Genomic DNA, 16003 nt, shown 5'->3' on the forward strand with positions numbered 1-16003 from the left:
ATCCTTGCACTAGCTTCAAGAGGAAGCGTTAGGAGTTAACTGTGTTCCTCAGGAAACCATATGTTGAAATCTCAAGCCCCAACACCTCTGCATGTGACTTTGTTTGGAAATAGGATCATTGCAGATGTAATTAAAGATGAGATTATACTAGAGTAGAGTGGGCCCCAAACCTAGTATGACTGGTGTCCTTGGAAAAAGGGGAAATTTGGACACATACACACACACACACACAGGGAGAACGCCATCTGAAGCTGAAGGCAGATATTGGGATGACGCATCTACAAGTCAAGGAACTACCAGAAGCTAGGAGGTTTAGAACAGACCCTTCCCTAAAATCTTCAGAGGGAATACGGCCCTGCCAAGAGATACTTTGATCTCATACTTCTAGCCTCCAGAATTGTGAGATAATTAACATCTGTTGTTTAAGTTACTCAGTTTGCAGGACTTTGTTATGGCAGCCATAGCAAACTATTAAAGGAAGTCTTTACAGTTTTTAAGAAAGGAGAGAGAGAATGTTTGGGGTAGAAACAAGATACCCTGCCCAAGGAGGGAAAAGCAAAAATGCAAGGAGACAGCTGAAGAAAACGACCCCCAGAGATTAGTGTCTGAGGCTGGATCAGATGTGTAGATAATACTGAGAGGGAGGAAGTTGAAGAGACAAAATTTCCTTTGAACAACAATACATCATAGTGACTCTAAGAGATAAGATCTGTACATAGGAGACTCATACTGAGGGGTCTGCTATAATGCAATGAGAAAACTAAGCTTGTGGTTAGGAAATATCACCAATTCATCTGTTGATTCCAAAATGTCCAGTATAGCATCAAGCTTATTTACCTCATATAGGGCTTTGTGTAGAACAGTGTTTCTCAAACTTTAGTGTGTATACACATTGCCTGCAGATCTAGTTAAAACACAGATTCTGGTTCAGCAAGTTTGGGGAGAAGCCTCAGAGTCTGCATTCCTAACAAGCTCCCAGGTGATGCCAACACTGCTGGTCCTTGGACCACCATTTGGGTAGCAAGGGTGTAGGTTACAGTTATGTTCACAGGTAAATGAAAATAATTTTGGACAAAGGGAATGCTAAGTAAACAGAACTGATTGATATTCTTGTTCTCTGTAAGCTGGATCAGTTCAAGTGAGTCAAACGGCAGTAACAAAAAAATGGTGGTGTGGCAGTCACCTGCCCTGAGTCTGGACTGGTGGCTAAATCATAGGAGGATCTTTTATAGTTATTTATATGCTTCTATGTAAGATATTTACAAACTTTCTATTTGATCTTTACAACGCAAAATTTTAAAATGTAATCTTTACAACTGCTCTATGAGATAGGGTAGGTATTAATATTTCTGGCACACATGGTGCATAATAAATGTTTGGTATTTTTATCCCTATTTTATAAATAGAGATTGAGCTTTGGAGGTTAACTGTTGGTCAAGTAGATGTTCAAACACACATCTTCAAAACTCTTCCCCACCCTACCCAAGCCCCCTCAATGGCTATGTACTTTTTTGGGTTGTATATGATTTACTTTTTTTTTCTTTTTAACTAGACTTCTCTCTCTCTCTTTAAGCATGAAACTCAAACTCTACACACTTATGTCTTAACAGGTATTCGTATTTTTGATACGCATCATATTAGCAACGTGCTGGGAAAGATTTAAAAGATGGAACAGAACCAGTGAATTTCCCTATTATCTCCTCTTGTTTCTTACTGTCTTTAAGCAAGTGGCTCAATTCCTTGGCTCAGCTCCTACCCTATACCTCTAAAAAATATTTACAGCTTTTAAAAGTTTTTCTCAGCCTATCCTTCCTCTCCTGCCTGGCACTCTTAATTTCACTCCTGGTAGTAGCTCTAAATTATTCTACTGAGACACTGTCACTTGTTAAGCTCCTGTGGTGTGTATATTAGGGAGAAAGAGGGCAGTTAGCATGTGGTCAGATGGAAGTTCTTTGATTACTTTTGTTCTTGCAGAGATCCCCCTTTTTTCTGGCTTTTATACATAAGAATTATTGAGGGTTCCTCCCCACTTAAATATCATTTGCTTATATTGGATGTGGATAAAGATGAAACAGTGAAACCATTGCCATCAGAGAAACATCTTAAACTGTTTGAATCTTAAATGGCTTCAGTTGCATTTTGAAGAGTGGCAGCATTGCAAACCAGTGACACTAATGTCATTACTGCTGAGGACAATTCTTCCTCTTGATCACTGGTTACTGATGTTCATTCTCAATAGGTTAACAATACTAGAAACTAAATACACATACTTCTCCCTAGGCCTAAACTCTACAAAAAGACTGAATTAAAAATCAAACCAGGCCAGGTGTGGTGGCTCATGCCTGTAATCACAACACTTTGGGAAGCCAAGGTGGGAGGATCACTTGAGTCCAGGAGTTGAAACCAACGTGGGCAACAAAGCAACAGCCCATCTCTACTAAAAAAAAAAAAAAAAAAAAAAAATCAAATCCAAAACACCAATAAACACATTTAAGAGTTTGGGTTTTTTTCCCTCTCTTGTATTCTAAAATGAATGTATTAAAATAAAAGCCAAAAAAGGTAACATTTATTGCACATGTTGTGCCAGACATTGTTTCAAGAGCTTTAAACCTCACAAGAACCTTTTGAGTACTTTTACTACATCTCTTTAAGAGATGAGGAAACAGACTTTTAAAGAAGTCCAGTAACTAGCTCAAAGTCACAGAGTTAGCCAGAAATTTAAATCCATTTGGAAGAAATCTATGTAACATTTTTATTTTTCAGACAGGGTCTCACTCAGTTGCCCAGACTTTACTTACTGCAGTGGCACAATCATAGCTCACTGCAGCCTTGACCTCCTGGGCTCAAGCTATCCTCCCACCTCAGTCTCCCAAGTAGCTAGGACTACACGTGCACACCACCATACCTGGCTAATTTTTAAATATTTTTGTAGAGACTGAGTCTCCCTATGTTTCCCAGGTTGGTCTCAAACTCCTGGGCTCAAGCAATCCTCCTGCCTCGGCCTTCCAAAGTGCTGGGATTATAGGTGTGAGCCACTGTGCTCAGCCAAGATCTTAAACATTATTCTATACTATCTCCCAAGATGTCCAGATGTGTTTGTCTCTGAGAATTTAAATAAAAATCTACAGCCCTTTTTAATTTGCAAAAAAATAGAAATTCCCATTCAAAGCAGCTTCAGTAGAAGACTGAATGGCTGCTACCAGTTTGCTGCAGAATAGGCAGGCATATTGACCTCAGGTATGGCTAGATCCAGGGACTTGAACACTATCCGAATTCTCTCTCTGCGCTCCTTGCTGTCACACTCATTCTTCCAGACAAGCTTGTGGGGGACCACCTGGGAAAGCTCCAGGTTTACATCCTAACATAAGCCCAGAGAGGAAAATATTTGTCTCTGCTGTCTCCAGTGCCAGTTCCTGTGAAAGACTCTGATTGCCCCAATTAGGTCACGTACCCGTACCTCGGTTGGTCACAATGGCAATGGAAACAAGAACTGCGATTTGTCCAGTCTGGGTCACACGCCTACCCCTGTAGCCTAGAGGTCTGGGTCTGTACCAGAGGAGGAGAGAAAGGTGTTGGACAGAAAAATAAAATAAATAACTGCTAAACTACCTAGTATGTGTATACCCCTCTAGAGTTTACAAAGTGCTCTCATATGATTCATGCCTTTTGAGTCTCACAACCATCCTATAGAGAGGGGACATGAAGTATTACTAAGAAACTGTGGTGGATTAAGATGGCTACAAATTCTTTGTCACTGCCTCCATTGAGAGATGGAGTTCATTTCCCTTTCACTTGAATCTGGCCTGGCTCCATGTTACTTAACCAATAAAATGTGGTACAACTTACTACAACTCGTTCTCTGCCTCACCTTTTAAAGGACTTGCAGCTTCCACTTTCTTTCTCTGCGAATGCTCACTCTTAAGATGCTCCCTCTCCAAACTAGCCACAGTGGAGTGAGATGTCCAATCTACATGGACTGGTCATGAGTGGACACTCCAGTCAACAGTTCCAGCTGAGCTCTCAGCTGCCAGCCAACGTCAGCTGCCAGCCATAGTAAATGACCCATGTTGGACATTCCAGGGTGGTTCGGTTGGCAGCAATTGATCGCCAAAACAGAAATGAAGACTCATTGATTTAAGGTCCCACGGCTAGAAAGTATCTGTGGTAATGTTAAGCCAGATGCTCTGACTCTAAGACCACTTGGGCTTTGATTCCTCACTGCCTTCTATTAAAAACAGAACAAGTCTCGATTCAAAATCTCTAAGTGTAGAATTTCTCCCAGGATGCAGGTTGAGGACGTGAAGCATGTAATTTGGTCATTTATTCAGCTTTGTTCATTTATGCCAGGCAACTGAACAAAGAGCACTCCTGGTTCTCAAGGAACTTAGAGTGTAATCAATAGAGAGCCCTCTAAACAGCTCATTTCAATAAGAACTCCTAAGGGCCATGGGGCAGCATGTGCAGGAACCCATGTCCAGGCACTAAACCTAGCCCAAGGGATGAAATAATATGCACGTGTTTTATCGGGTATGGAAGAGTATCTCTGTGCCTGTATGGAGGATGCTGAAAAAATGTTTAAAATGAATACAATTATTCTTCAAGATAAATGTGACAGGAAATGGGGAGAGAGGCTGAGAAGAACCCTAATATTTGGGAAGGAAACGTGAATTCTAGTCCTGGTTCACCCTTGACTGAAATGTGCCCTTGGCCAAGTTGCTGAATCTCTCTAACTCAGTATCCTGATCTGTAAATCTGAGGTGGAATCACACTATTTCTTCCTGTACCTTCCTTCCTCCAACTCCATCCCTTTAAGTTTTGGTGTTCCTCGGAGTTTGGTTCTTTGCTCATTGCTCTTCTCACTCTGCAAATTCTCCCTAAGTGATCTCATCCATTCCGCTAGCTTTTGTTATTACTCATATAACAAGGAAATCCCTTTATGCTTAGCCTAGTTCTTTCTGTGGGCTATCTACCGATGTATTCATCTGCTTACAGTACATCACTGGATGTTCTACAGGCACATGAAGTTCAATATACACAGAGCTTGGCTCATCACCCTGCCCACTTAACTGCCATTTCTGATTTCTCCCTTTACAATCAAGAATCAACACTGCTACCCAAGCTAGTGGCCTATGAAATTAACTTCACTTTCCCTTTTCTCTCAATCTCACATGCAATTGTTTGTCAAGTACTGCTAATTTTGTGTCCTAAGTTTCTGAAATGCATCCCTTTGTCTAGATATCTCATAAACAGCTCAAATTCAAAATATTCAAAGCTTAACTCATTACTTCTCCCTCCTGGTTCTCTTCCTGTGTGTTCCAGGAGGATGTTATCACTATCTACCCAGGTGCTAGGTATCTGGGACTTGGGCATCACCCTTGTTTTCTCCTCTTGTGCCTCCCATAACCAGGTAACCACCAATTCCTGATCTTTGGCTTCCTATTCAATCTACTCACCTCTCTCCATTCTCATTGCTATTATCTTTCACTTTCTGCAGTAGTACACGGCCTTCTGTCTTCACTCTCTCTGACCTTTTCCCCACTGTGCAGCCAGATCTGATCGTGTCAGCAACTTCCCATCCCCACCCCCCATTTTTAATCCTTTGATTCCTGACATGTTTAACCCCCATGACCCAGACTGCAAAATCTAGTATAGGCATCATAATCCATCCAGAGTAACATAATGTACTCGGCACATAACAGATACTCAATAGGTATTAACCTGTGCTCACCGCCTGATTATTGGTTATTTACAGCAGATAAATCCGTGAGGTGCTCTCCGTGCGCTGTACCTCTGGAGGCACAGGGTAACATACGGCTCATTGTTGTTATGAGCTGGAGGCCTTAAATGAAAGCTATAAGACGTTAACTGCGCATAATAGTACCAATGAATTCCGTAGTCAGTACAGAAAAGGATGCATATCCCAAGATATCTTCATGATGGGGCCTTGAAACAAAAGTCACCCTCATGGCTCTGCACTTTTTTTTTTTTTTTTAGACAGGCTTTGGCTCTGTCGCCCAGGCTGGAGTGCAGTACTGGCGGGATCTCGGCTCACTGCAACCTCCACCTCCTGGGTTCAAGCGATTCTCCTGCCTCAGCCTCCCGAGTAGCTGGGATTACAGGCGCCCACCACCACGCACGGCTAATTTTTGCTGTTGTCGTTGTATTTTTTGTAAAGATGAGGTTTCACCATGTTTTTAAAAGGACTTGGTCTTGAACTCATAACCAAAAATACATAACCTCGAACTCTTGGGCTCAAGTGATCCTCCCGCCTCGGCCTCCCAAAGTGCTGGGATTACAGGCGCGAGCCACCGAGCGCAGCCCATACGGGAAAACGTCAAAGCCTGACAGGTGTGACAAATAATGGGCCCCTACGCAGGCTGGGGCTAGCGCGTGCCTGTGCGCGTGCGCGGGGCGAGGGGTTTTAATACCGCGCAGCCTTCCCGGCGGCCCCCGAGGAAGGCGGGACCGGGCCTATTCCCGCGGTTTGGTCCCGCCATTGGCGGGCAGTTTGAATGACGGAAGTGACGGCGGCTCGGCGATGGCTCTCCCGCAGGCGCAGAAACGGCTGCTGGGCAGCTGATGGGGAGGAGCTTACCAGGCTGGCTTGCTCTGAGCTGCGGTTACTGTGTCCAGGCTCCGGGTTCTCAGGTGAGTGAGGGATGCACTGGCTTCCCAGTCGCCCCGTAGGAGCATGACTCCCCGAGGCCCAAGAGCTGGGATTGTATTCCGAAGGAATGGGATCCCAGGAAGGCGCCTTGCTGCGAACGCAGGTACGGCTCGCGTTTCTCAGGCTCCGCAGGCCGTGGGCCCTGCCCGCGGTCGGGCTGGCGGCTGTAAGGAGTGTCCGGACCAGACCCGGTAGCTCAGTGCGAGAGGCTTCGCGCGCTCTCCTGGGGTCGGGTCGCGCGAGCTTCCCACGCAGCCTCCCCTGTCCCGGAGCTTCCGTGTCGGGGGAGGGGCGCTTCCCCCAGATCACCCGCGGACATGGCCTGCCACCTGGTAGCTGTTAAAAGAGCCTTGCCTGGAATCGTTTCATGCAAAGAGCACGCTCTCTTTTGGTGTCTGCCACCTTAATCTCACAGTTATTCAATCCTGTCACAAACTCAGCTTTTAAAACAATGGTGAACTTTTGAGTCGTTAATACTTAGAGTGTATTTGAAGACTTCATGCTAAGTCACATAGACGTCAGAACAAACCTTTTGGGGTAGATATTATTATTCCCTTTATACAGTTTAAGAAAACGAAACCAAAGTGACTTCAGTGACTTGGCCAGTATCTTCCTGCTGATAAGTGGCAGTGTTGGGTCTTGAACCCAGATCTTCCAAGTTAGTGTTAATTTTGTGATTACTGTGTACCAGGAGCCATTTAATCCTCAGGACGAAATCTTGCAAGATAAGTAGTATAATCTTCAATATTGGATAGTAATAAAATGTAGAATTTAAAAATCCATATTACTAAGAATAAATAATAAACAAGTAAATGGGGCAGCAGGGAAAACTTCCTTACAGCAGGATTCCGATTGATAATTGTAGAAGGAATAATGGAAATAGAAAATACTATTTGGTAAACACTACAGTAGTTGTTTCAGACAACAGTCATCAATGGATACTAACGTCAATGGGCAAAAGTATGATGAAAAGCATATTTCTGTAGCCTCTACTCTGTCTTCATGAGATATTTATAAAGGAAAAGTAACTACAGAGGAGAAACCTGGTGGACATCATCTTAACCAAGTGACCAGAATTCAGCATCATTTACCTCTTGATAACAATGCACTGAAAAGGTGCCTAATCAATTCTGTGGTGTTCTTGCCAAAAATACATAACCTCAGTTTAATCACATAAGATTAGACAAATCTAAATGGAGGGACATTCAACAAAGTACTTGGCCAGTATTTTCAAAAATGACAGGGTCTTGAAAAGACAGACTGAGAAACTGTCCCAGATTAAGGGGGACATGACAACTTTGACATGAGAATGTAACTCACATATCTTAATCTCCTGCATTCTGAAATCTCCATTTGCACTGAGGCCATGCTTCCCATGGGCTGCTCCTAGCCACTGACAGTGGCAGGCCTGTTCCTGAGAATCTCCCCACGGGTCTTGCTGAACATTTCTTATACTGCATGGCTGTCTAAGAGGGGTCTACCCATTGTTACTTCCCTCCATTCAGTGTCAAACTTACATTGAAGTTTGAGGCGCTTGTAACTTTTATCAGCTCCCTCCCATTTTCCCTCACACACGCATTTCTCCTAATAAAATATTTGCAGGTTTACTCCCATCTTAGCATCTGCTTTTTAGATGACACACATTTACGCAGCAACAAATGCAATGTGTTATATCCTTGGATTGGCTTCTGGTCCAGAAAATAGACATTAGTGTGATAATTGACAAAAATTGAATACTGCCTGTAGATTAGTAAAAAATATTGTGTCAGTGTTAATATTCAGATTTTGATCATTGTACCATGGTTATGTACAAGACGTTGACATTTGGAGAAGCTGGGGAAAGGGCAAATGGGAATTCTAAGTCTGAAATTTCCAAATAAAAAGTTTAAAAAATTTAAAAAATATACACAAGAAGAAACAGTTATTCTATCGCATTTTAGGAGCTTAAAAATAATAAATGTTTATATGTTTTTCAATAATCCTCTGAGATGAAGTAATGGATACCTAAAATTTGAAATATTAGGATTTTTTCCTCTTATATTAAAGTATAAGAATAAAACACAAATCTAGGTATACCATTTGAGGAATTTTTACATATGTATACACTTGTCTAAACCATCATACAGATCAAAATATAGAAATTTTCAGTACCCCAGCAAGCTTCTTTGTGCCATCTCCGAGTCAGTAACCTCCAGTAAGGTAACTTTATTTTTACGTCTCATGGATTAGTTCTGCTTGTTCTTGAACTATATTATATAAATCAATTTTGTTGTACTTTTTCGTGTCTGGCTTTTTAAAAATTCAGCAATATTATGTCTATGAGATTTATCAGGAATTAGTCTTAATTATTTAAATATGAGGGAATTTCTTAGACCTTCAGACAAAATAATAAAGATACATTGTGAAGATTAATCTTGTTCTTTTTTCTTCTTTGTTAAATTTTCTGTTTTTTAAATTCTCACTCTCAAAAAACAACAGCTTAAATAAAATTTTCGCCACTCCACATGTTTTTGTGTGTTGGAAAGTTAGGAGCCATTTGGAATAAGGAAACCAGATTCTTCCCTTGGCTCCGCCACTAGATGTTGTCACTCAGGGAAAGTCCTTTAACCCAAGAGGCCTTGTTTCTTCATGTATAGCATGAAAAATATAATCAGTACTTTGGTTACCATTACCAAAGCCGTGTAAATATTAGATGAGTAGGATGCATTAAAAGATTTTTTTAATGCCAGCAGTTAGTCCTTTTTGGTGTTAGAGTCTTATTGAAGGTTGTGATGATTGCGTATAGCTCTGTAGCACTTCACATAAATTAACTCATTGAGTCATTCATTCAGTCAACACACTTACTGAAGTAACTACCTATGGGCGAGACACTGTTTTCAGGCTATGGACATAAAATGGTGAATAAGTCCATTCTGCCCTGATGAGCTTACATTCTGATGGAGAAGTCACTGGAAAGGTATTAGCCCCTGTTAGGTAATCCCACAGTCTCCTAGCCCCTATTCTGTTTACACCTGGTTGAAAACATTGTGCATCCATAGTAAGTGAAATATTACCTGGTAGTTATTTATTAAATTTAATTGAATATTAAAATTTTTATTAAAAAACCCATAGCCATTGTCCTTCAATTGTTAGGAATCTAACTAGAAAGAGCAAACTGTAATTGATGAAAAACTACAGGAGGTAATACCAAGACAACATAAAATTAGTCCCCATCTGAATGTATAGGTAATAATGTATTAGAGTTGGGCAAATCAGGAGTGGGAAATTGGAACAGGAATTATCAGAGGACAGCTTCGTAGAGGAAGGAGGGCTTAAGCCAGCTTCAGAAAGATGTAAATATTCAGTAACTGAGATTGTCTGCCTGGTCATTGTGAGGGAGACCTGAGAAATGTTGATTGTCTCAGATAAAATGGTCGTGTACTCATGTAAAGTATCTAATTTTTTGGAAATGGCAGTAATAGGAGCCAGTTAATATCAGAATTACCTGAGGAGGGTATTCAAATTATAGAACTATAGATTCTTATATTTATTCCATTTCTTTTTGCCTCGTTCCCCCAAATAGGAGCATGTTATAATCTAGGGAGGAGAGAGAGAACACAGTGTGAACGGTAGCAACAGAAGAATAGATCTGGGCTGGGCGTGGTGGCTCACACCTTTAATCCCAGCAACTGGGGAGGCTGAGGCAGGCGGATCACTTGAGGTCAGGAGTTCGAGGCCAGTCTGGCCAACATGGTGAACCCCTGTCTCTACTAAAAATGCAAAAATTAGCCGGGTGTGATGGCACATGCCTGTAATCCCAGCTACTCAGGAGGCTGAGGCAGGAGAATCACTTGAACTCAGGAGACGGAGGTTGTGGTAAGCCAAGATTGTGTCATTGCACTCCAACCTGGGCGACAGAACGAGACTCCGTCTCAAAAAAAAAAAAAAAAGAAAAAGAAGAATAGATCTGGAAAACTAAACGCTTGATACAGCCAAGCAGGTCATTCATATAAAAATTGCGTCACTATAATTATTGAAAAATTGTTTACTGTATAGAACATGGGATTGATGTGATTTCATGAGGTAACAATGACACTTGGTGATCAAGTTATATGCAGTAGACTGGGAGTTGAATCTAGGAACAAAGAACCCTTGAAATTACAGCAACCTTGCTAGTTATGAACAAGTTATGAAGGTTCTAAAGTGTCAGATTATAGTTTTGAAAACATTTATTCTATGCTAACATCTTTTTAGGTCTTTGTGCTTTTTCACATTTAAGCTCAGTAAACTCTGGAAATGCTAACCAGGAATAAGTCAGGTCCAGATATTCGAGGTAGACAATCTGCTATAGACGGGAGAAAACTTTTCTGAGTAATTCTGATTCAGTCTTCATTTCCACTTTCCCACCCTTCTGAGTATCACTGATCTAAGTGTGAATTTATAATTGTTATTTGTAAATAAGTTGGACTTCGTTTACTCAAATTTTCCTTGCATGTATATAACCCTTTAAATATCAAAAGTATTAACACGAATTTTAAAAATTTTCTGAGCAGGCATGGTGGCTCATGCCTGTAATCCCAGCACTTTGGAAAGCTGAGGTAGGTGGATCACTTGAGGCCAAGAGTTCGAGACCAGCCTGGCCAACATGGTGAAACCCCATCTGTACTAAAAATACAAAAGTTAGCCAGGCGTGGTGGCATGCACCTGTAATCCCAGCTACCCTGGAGGCTGAGGCATGAGAATCGCTTGAACACGGGAAGCGGAGGTTACAGTAAGCTGAGATCACACCACTGCACTCCAGCCTGGGTGACAGAGCAAGACTCTATCTCAAAAAAATACAAAATTATTCTAATCTTTGCTGCCCTATTTTAATGTTACATTATTTTTATAGACATTTTCCTTTTTGAATTCAGAACTGTCATACATAAAGTACACAGAAATGAAAAGAAAAGTCGTGAATACTCACAAGCTGAGATTGAGTCCTAATGAGGAAGCCTTCATTTTGAAGGAAGATTATGAAAGAAGGCGAAAACTAAGATTGCTACAGGTATGACCTATTTGTAATAAAGTTTTAAATTCCTTTCTTCCTCAAATTACTTGTATTCTTTTACATTAGAATGTTCTAAATGTTGTATTTAAAAACCTCTTCTGGGTATACAAGAGCCCTGGTTCTTTGGTATTAACTAGTTTTGGAACACTTGAAAAATAGGCTGAGATGGTAAGTACATTGTAGAAGAGTTGGAAGATAGGTATTATTTGACTCGAATATTGAAAATAGCTCTTTATCTTTTTTAAAAATGGTCTGTAATTGGTAACAGGAAGCTTAGATGACTTTGAAGAATGCTAATTGGAAAGATTATTAGCTGCTGAAACAAATTTATCAGGAAATTGCAGATAACCCTTTTCTAGAAGTGTCTTTAAAGTAAGTTTTTGTGAAGTATGTTTCAGGCACCATTCTGTCTAGAATCAGAAATGATGTACAACAGAAATGGAGTTCTCATCTGGCTCTGTCTGTACTCTGAGCTATAGATTTTGTTGAATCATATTTATCGCTTTAGCTTTTATAGGTTATTAGAGTGATAATGGCAGTCCTTTTGGGAGTGGGCGCTGAATAAAAGCTATCAGTTTGGAGACATTAGATATAGTCTTGAGATTTTTACTTTTTGTACATTCACTCAGATTTTCTGCTTTAAATAGTCCTTATCTAATAAAAGATGAGTATCAAAGAGAGTTGACAGACTTAAGAGAATTCATTTGAGTTCCTCTTTCCAAATAGCTTTTCAAAAAAGTTTAAGTAAACCTCCTTTCATATAACCTGTTAAATATGCATTCTTTAGGTTCGAGAACAAGAAAGAGATATCGCCTTACAGATAAGAGAAGACATAAAACAGAGGAGAAATCAACAATTTACACGTTTGGCAGAGGAGCTAAGGGCGGAATGGAAAGAATCACAAACTCAGAAAATACAGAACTTGGAAAAACTGTATTTGGCAAGTTTAAGAAGTATGGGAGAGGGACATCGACAGGCCAAAGAAAATGTGAGTGAGATCTTATTTGACTACCCAGTTGTGGCAGTAATATTAGTAAAAAGTAAATTATAGTTGTTGAATGCTTTTCTGATAACATTTTCATGCATTGAATTTCTTTGGGGCAGCTTGAACTTTTTTATAAATTTAATGTAATTTGTGAATAATAGGCTCATTTCCTACTAAGAGTTATTTCAAGTAAAATCCATGTCAAATAAAATTGGTCTTCCTATGATGTTCAAGTTAGCATTATTCTCTTCCAGTACTCCTCTATCTGGGGAAATAATAATCTTCTGAATCAGAAGTTGTTGTCCATCTCAGGCATTTTTGACAGATTTGGTGGGGTGAATTCAGATTTCTCATTTCAGTATATTTCCCTTAAACATTTGGTTTGAATATGTATACATTTGGGTTTCATTTACAAATAACAAACATTTTTTGATGACTTTCAGAAAGTCACAGTAAGTCTGCCCCATTATTTTGATTTATTGTGATTTATGATGTGGAAATACTACAGTCCCAGAATCAGTCACATACAGTAAACAAGCTAGTTACAAAGAAGGTAAATCTTTGATAACAACTAGTGAGAAAGAAAATATCTTAAAGACTGTGGCAATCTGTTTCATGGTCCTTGGTTTTAGTCTGTGTTTTTAGTAATAGCTAAAACACATTGTGCCTAGTGCAATGTTTCCCAAACCTCTGTTATTTGAATACCATGTTCACAATTTTTGCCCTGACTGGGAAAGTACCCATATCACTATATATTTTACGTACTTTAACCATGTCCTAAGTAGTTCGATATCCTATTTATATTTTTGTAATAATATGTTAATTGATTGCATTAACTTTACATTAAAATGTTTGTGTTTGTCCCCCCTGATATGGCATGTCATCAGTGGTGGTGTTGTCATGCTCTGGGAAACACTGCTATAGTATGTAGAAAGAAGATGACAAAATTGATAAATCACTTCTGATATCATATGAGACACATTTCTATTATTCTTTTTAACATGACATTTTAAGTAATATATATTTTTAGGAACCTGATTTGGATGCTTTGGCACAGCAGGCAGCAGAAAGGAAAAGAAAAGCAGATTTGAGGCATAAAGAAGCCTTGAAAGTACAGAAAAATCAAAAAGAAATATTACTGAAACAAAAAACCTGGTAAAGTAATAATTTTTACTATAATCTCAACTGAAACTAACATGGTTGAAAGTAGAGGATACATAGGATACTGTGTAAGCAAATATTAAATAAACATAGTAGCATATTCATTGCATTTGTTAAACTTGATTTAAAAATAATGTTGGGGACAGGGAGTGATTTGCTTAGGTGAACATAGTAACTAATGAGCTTTCTTTTCTAGTTGTAGTTTGAGTTGAGTTTAGCAGCAGTTACTAAGTTTCTGAAAAAATATATGGCTACTTCAGAATGCATGTCAACCAATGTCTGTTTCCGATGTAAACATGAAATAAAAATTGATGTGATTAAGAACATTAAAAAAGGTTGTAGACTCTGGAAGTCATTAGTATTTTTTGCATGTTGTAAAAATTAAAGGGCCATTCACAGGAAACGTGAGTGAAGCAAAGTAAAAAATTAAGGGCCCTGTTACTAGTTAGCAACAGCCATTTTTAACAACATTTCTGTTTTTTTTTTTTTTCACTCTAAAGAACATTATAAGTTTCTTGGGTTGGTCCCCACCATAGAGTTTTCTGTCTTTAGATAGGCCTCTCTCAATTTGTAAACATTTTCTTAACATGTGTATAGACTCTTTACACATGTAAAGCTTACTGAGCCTGTGGAATCAGACTAGAGGATTTCTTGAGCCTATGACTTGGATATTTTTAACCCTGAGAGTTGTACTATAATATTATCACTGAGAGATTAATTGATGACATCTCTTGTTTCTTAAGGCATATAAATGCTCGAAAGGAAGCACTGCTTGTGGAAAAAGAGAGATCAGCCAAAATTACAAGTCTGCCACCTCCTCCTCCAACTCTTTTTGAGGTGAGTTTGAGTATTAAGAGGAACTAGGTCATAATTCTTCTTTACTATTATAATTCAGTGGAGGTCAGAATGACTATCACTTAAACTTAATTGTACAAGTTTTCTTGTACAATTAAAAACTTGTACAGGAGTATATCTGGAGTATGTTAAAATAATTCTAGATATCATTTCACCTGTAAATACTTTAGTATGTATCTCTGATGTATAAGGACTTTTTTCTTAGTATAATACTAATATTGTTTCCAATATTATTTAATACCCAGTATTTGTTCAGCCTTCCTCAATGATGTCAAAAAAATTTTGTTGTTTGGAAAACTGTAATGGTTTTGGTTTTGAAAAATCTTTTAATAATTCTGCCTTTTGAAAAAATACCCTTTATTTATTTATTGGGGGAAAAAACTAAACTATTTGTCCTTTAGGCTTTCCCACACTCTGAATTTGGCTTATTTTAAATGGTCAACATTTTACAGATAAGTTTCAGTTAAGTTAATAAATTTGCATAAGATTATAAAGTATCCAGGTGTGATTTTAAAAAAGAAAAGAGGAAAAAAATATTATAAAATAATAAGGATCTATTTTTTATGGGAGTAAAATGTGTGCTTTTGTGATTTGAAGCTTATTTTTTAAAAAAAATGTAATTAAAGCAGAAATTTTTTAAAATACTTGTTCTCCACATTAGCTTGTTATAGTTATTGAAATGGCTATTTGGATGATTGTCAAAATTACATAGTTATTTTTATCTGAAAAATGAAGTAGAAGTAAACCCAGAAATACATAGTTGTACATACAAGTATATTCTGTATAAGCATAAGTACCAGATACTCACTTCTTAGGCCTTTCAGTTTGTCAGCCTTCCTGCTTTTACGTTGAGCCATCTACCATGTAACATTTGATCCAACAAAATTCAGACGGAAAAATTGTATTTCAGTCACTCCTTCGGTACAAAGTGACATGATAAAAGCCAGGCAATATATTATCCATGATGCATTTTGATTATTTTTGTCTTAGTTCTTAGTATTTATAACAAGCCAAAGTCAAAAATTTATAAAAAGCAAACAAAACTGTAAGTGCTTTGACAAGCATGAATTAATCAGTGGGCATGAACTATTTAGTTCTTTTTTTCTTTTGAGGCAGAGTCTTGCTCTGTCACCCAGGCTGGAGTGCAGTGGTGCAATCTTGGCTCGCTGCAGCCTCCACCTCCTGGGTTCCAGCGATCCTCCCACCTCAGCCTCCTAGGTAGCTGGGATTGATTATAGGCACCTGCCACCATGCCCAGCTAATTTTTCTGTTTTTAGTAGAGACGGGGTTTCACCATGTTGGCCAG

The 16003-nt window shown here is 39.1% G+C and overlaps 1 protein-coding gene and 1 long non-coding RNA gene across 8 annotated transcripts in view; one reads left to right on the forward strand and one right to left on the reverse strand.

Annotated features, from left to right (window-relative positions):
- LOC134756469 (uncharacterized) overlaps positions 1-5647 on the reverse strand; it is a 37304-nt gene extending 31657 nt beyond the window's left edge. Inside the window, exon 1 of the long non-coding RNA XR_010129173.1 lies at positions 5454-5647. This is a non-coding gene — a long non-coding RNA (uncharacterized lncRNA). The remainder of the gene's footprint in view (positions 1-5453) is intronic.
- Positions 1-16003, forward strand: part of CEP295 (centrosomal protein 295) — a 372495-nt gene that overhangs the window by 297340 nt on the left and 59152 nt on the right. The window contains exons 1-5 of one of the 7 annotated variants that reach the window (XM_019036707.4): positions 6401-6648; positions 11560-11693; positions 12484-12684; positions 13712-13836; positions 14586-14679. In XM_019036707.4, coding sequence (XP_018892252.3) covers positions 6513-6648; positions 11560-11693; positions 12484-12684; positions 13712-13836; positions 14586-14679 — 690 coding nt within the window. In that variant the 5' untranslated portion in view covers positions 6401-6512. Of the gene's footprint in view, positions 1-6400; positions 6771-11559; positions 11694-12483; positions 12685-13711; positions 13837-14585; positions 14680-16003 lie in introns of those variants that run through there. The other 6 variants (XM_055356069.2, XM_055356071.2, XM_055356073.2 and 3 more) reach the window with 6 other exon arrangements.

This window comes from Gorilla gorilla, chromosome 9 (genome assembly GCF_029281585.2).
Source record: "Gorilla gorilla gorilla isolate KB3781 chromosome 9, NHGRI_mGorGor1-v2.1_pri, whole genome shotgun sequence".
Classification (NCBI taxonomy): Eukaryota; Metazoa; Chordata; class Mammalia; order Primates; family Hominidae; genus Gorilla; species Gorilla gorilla.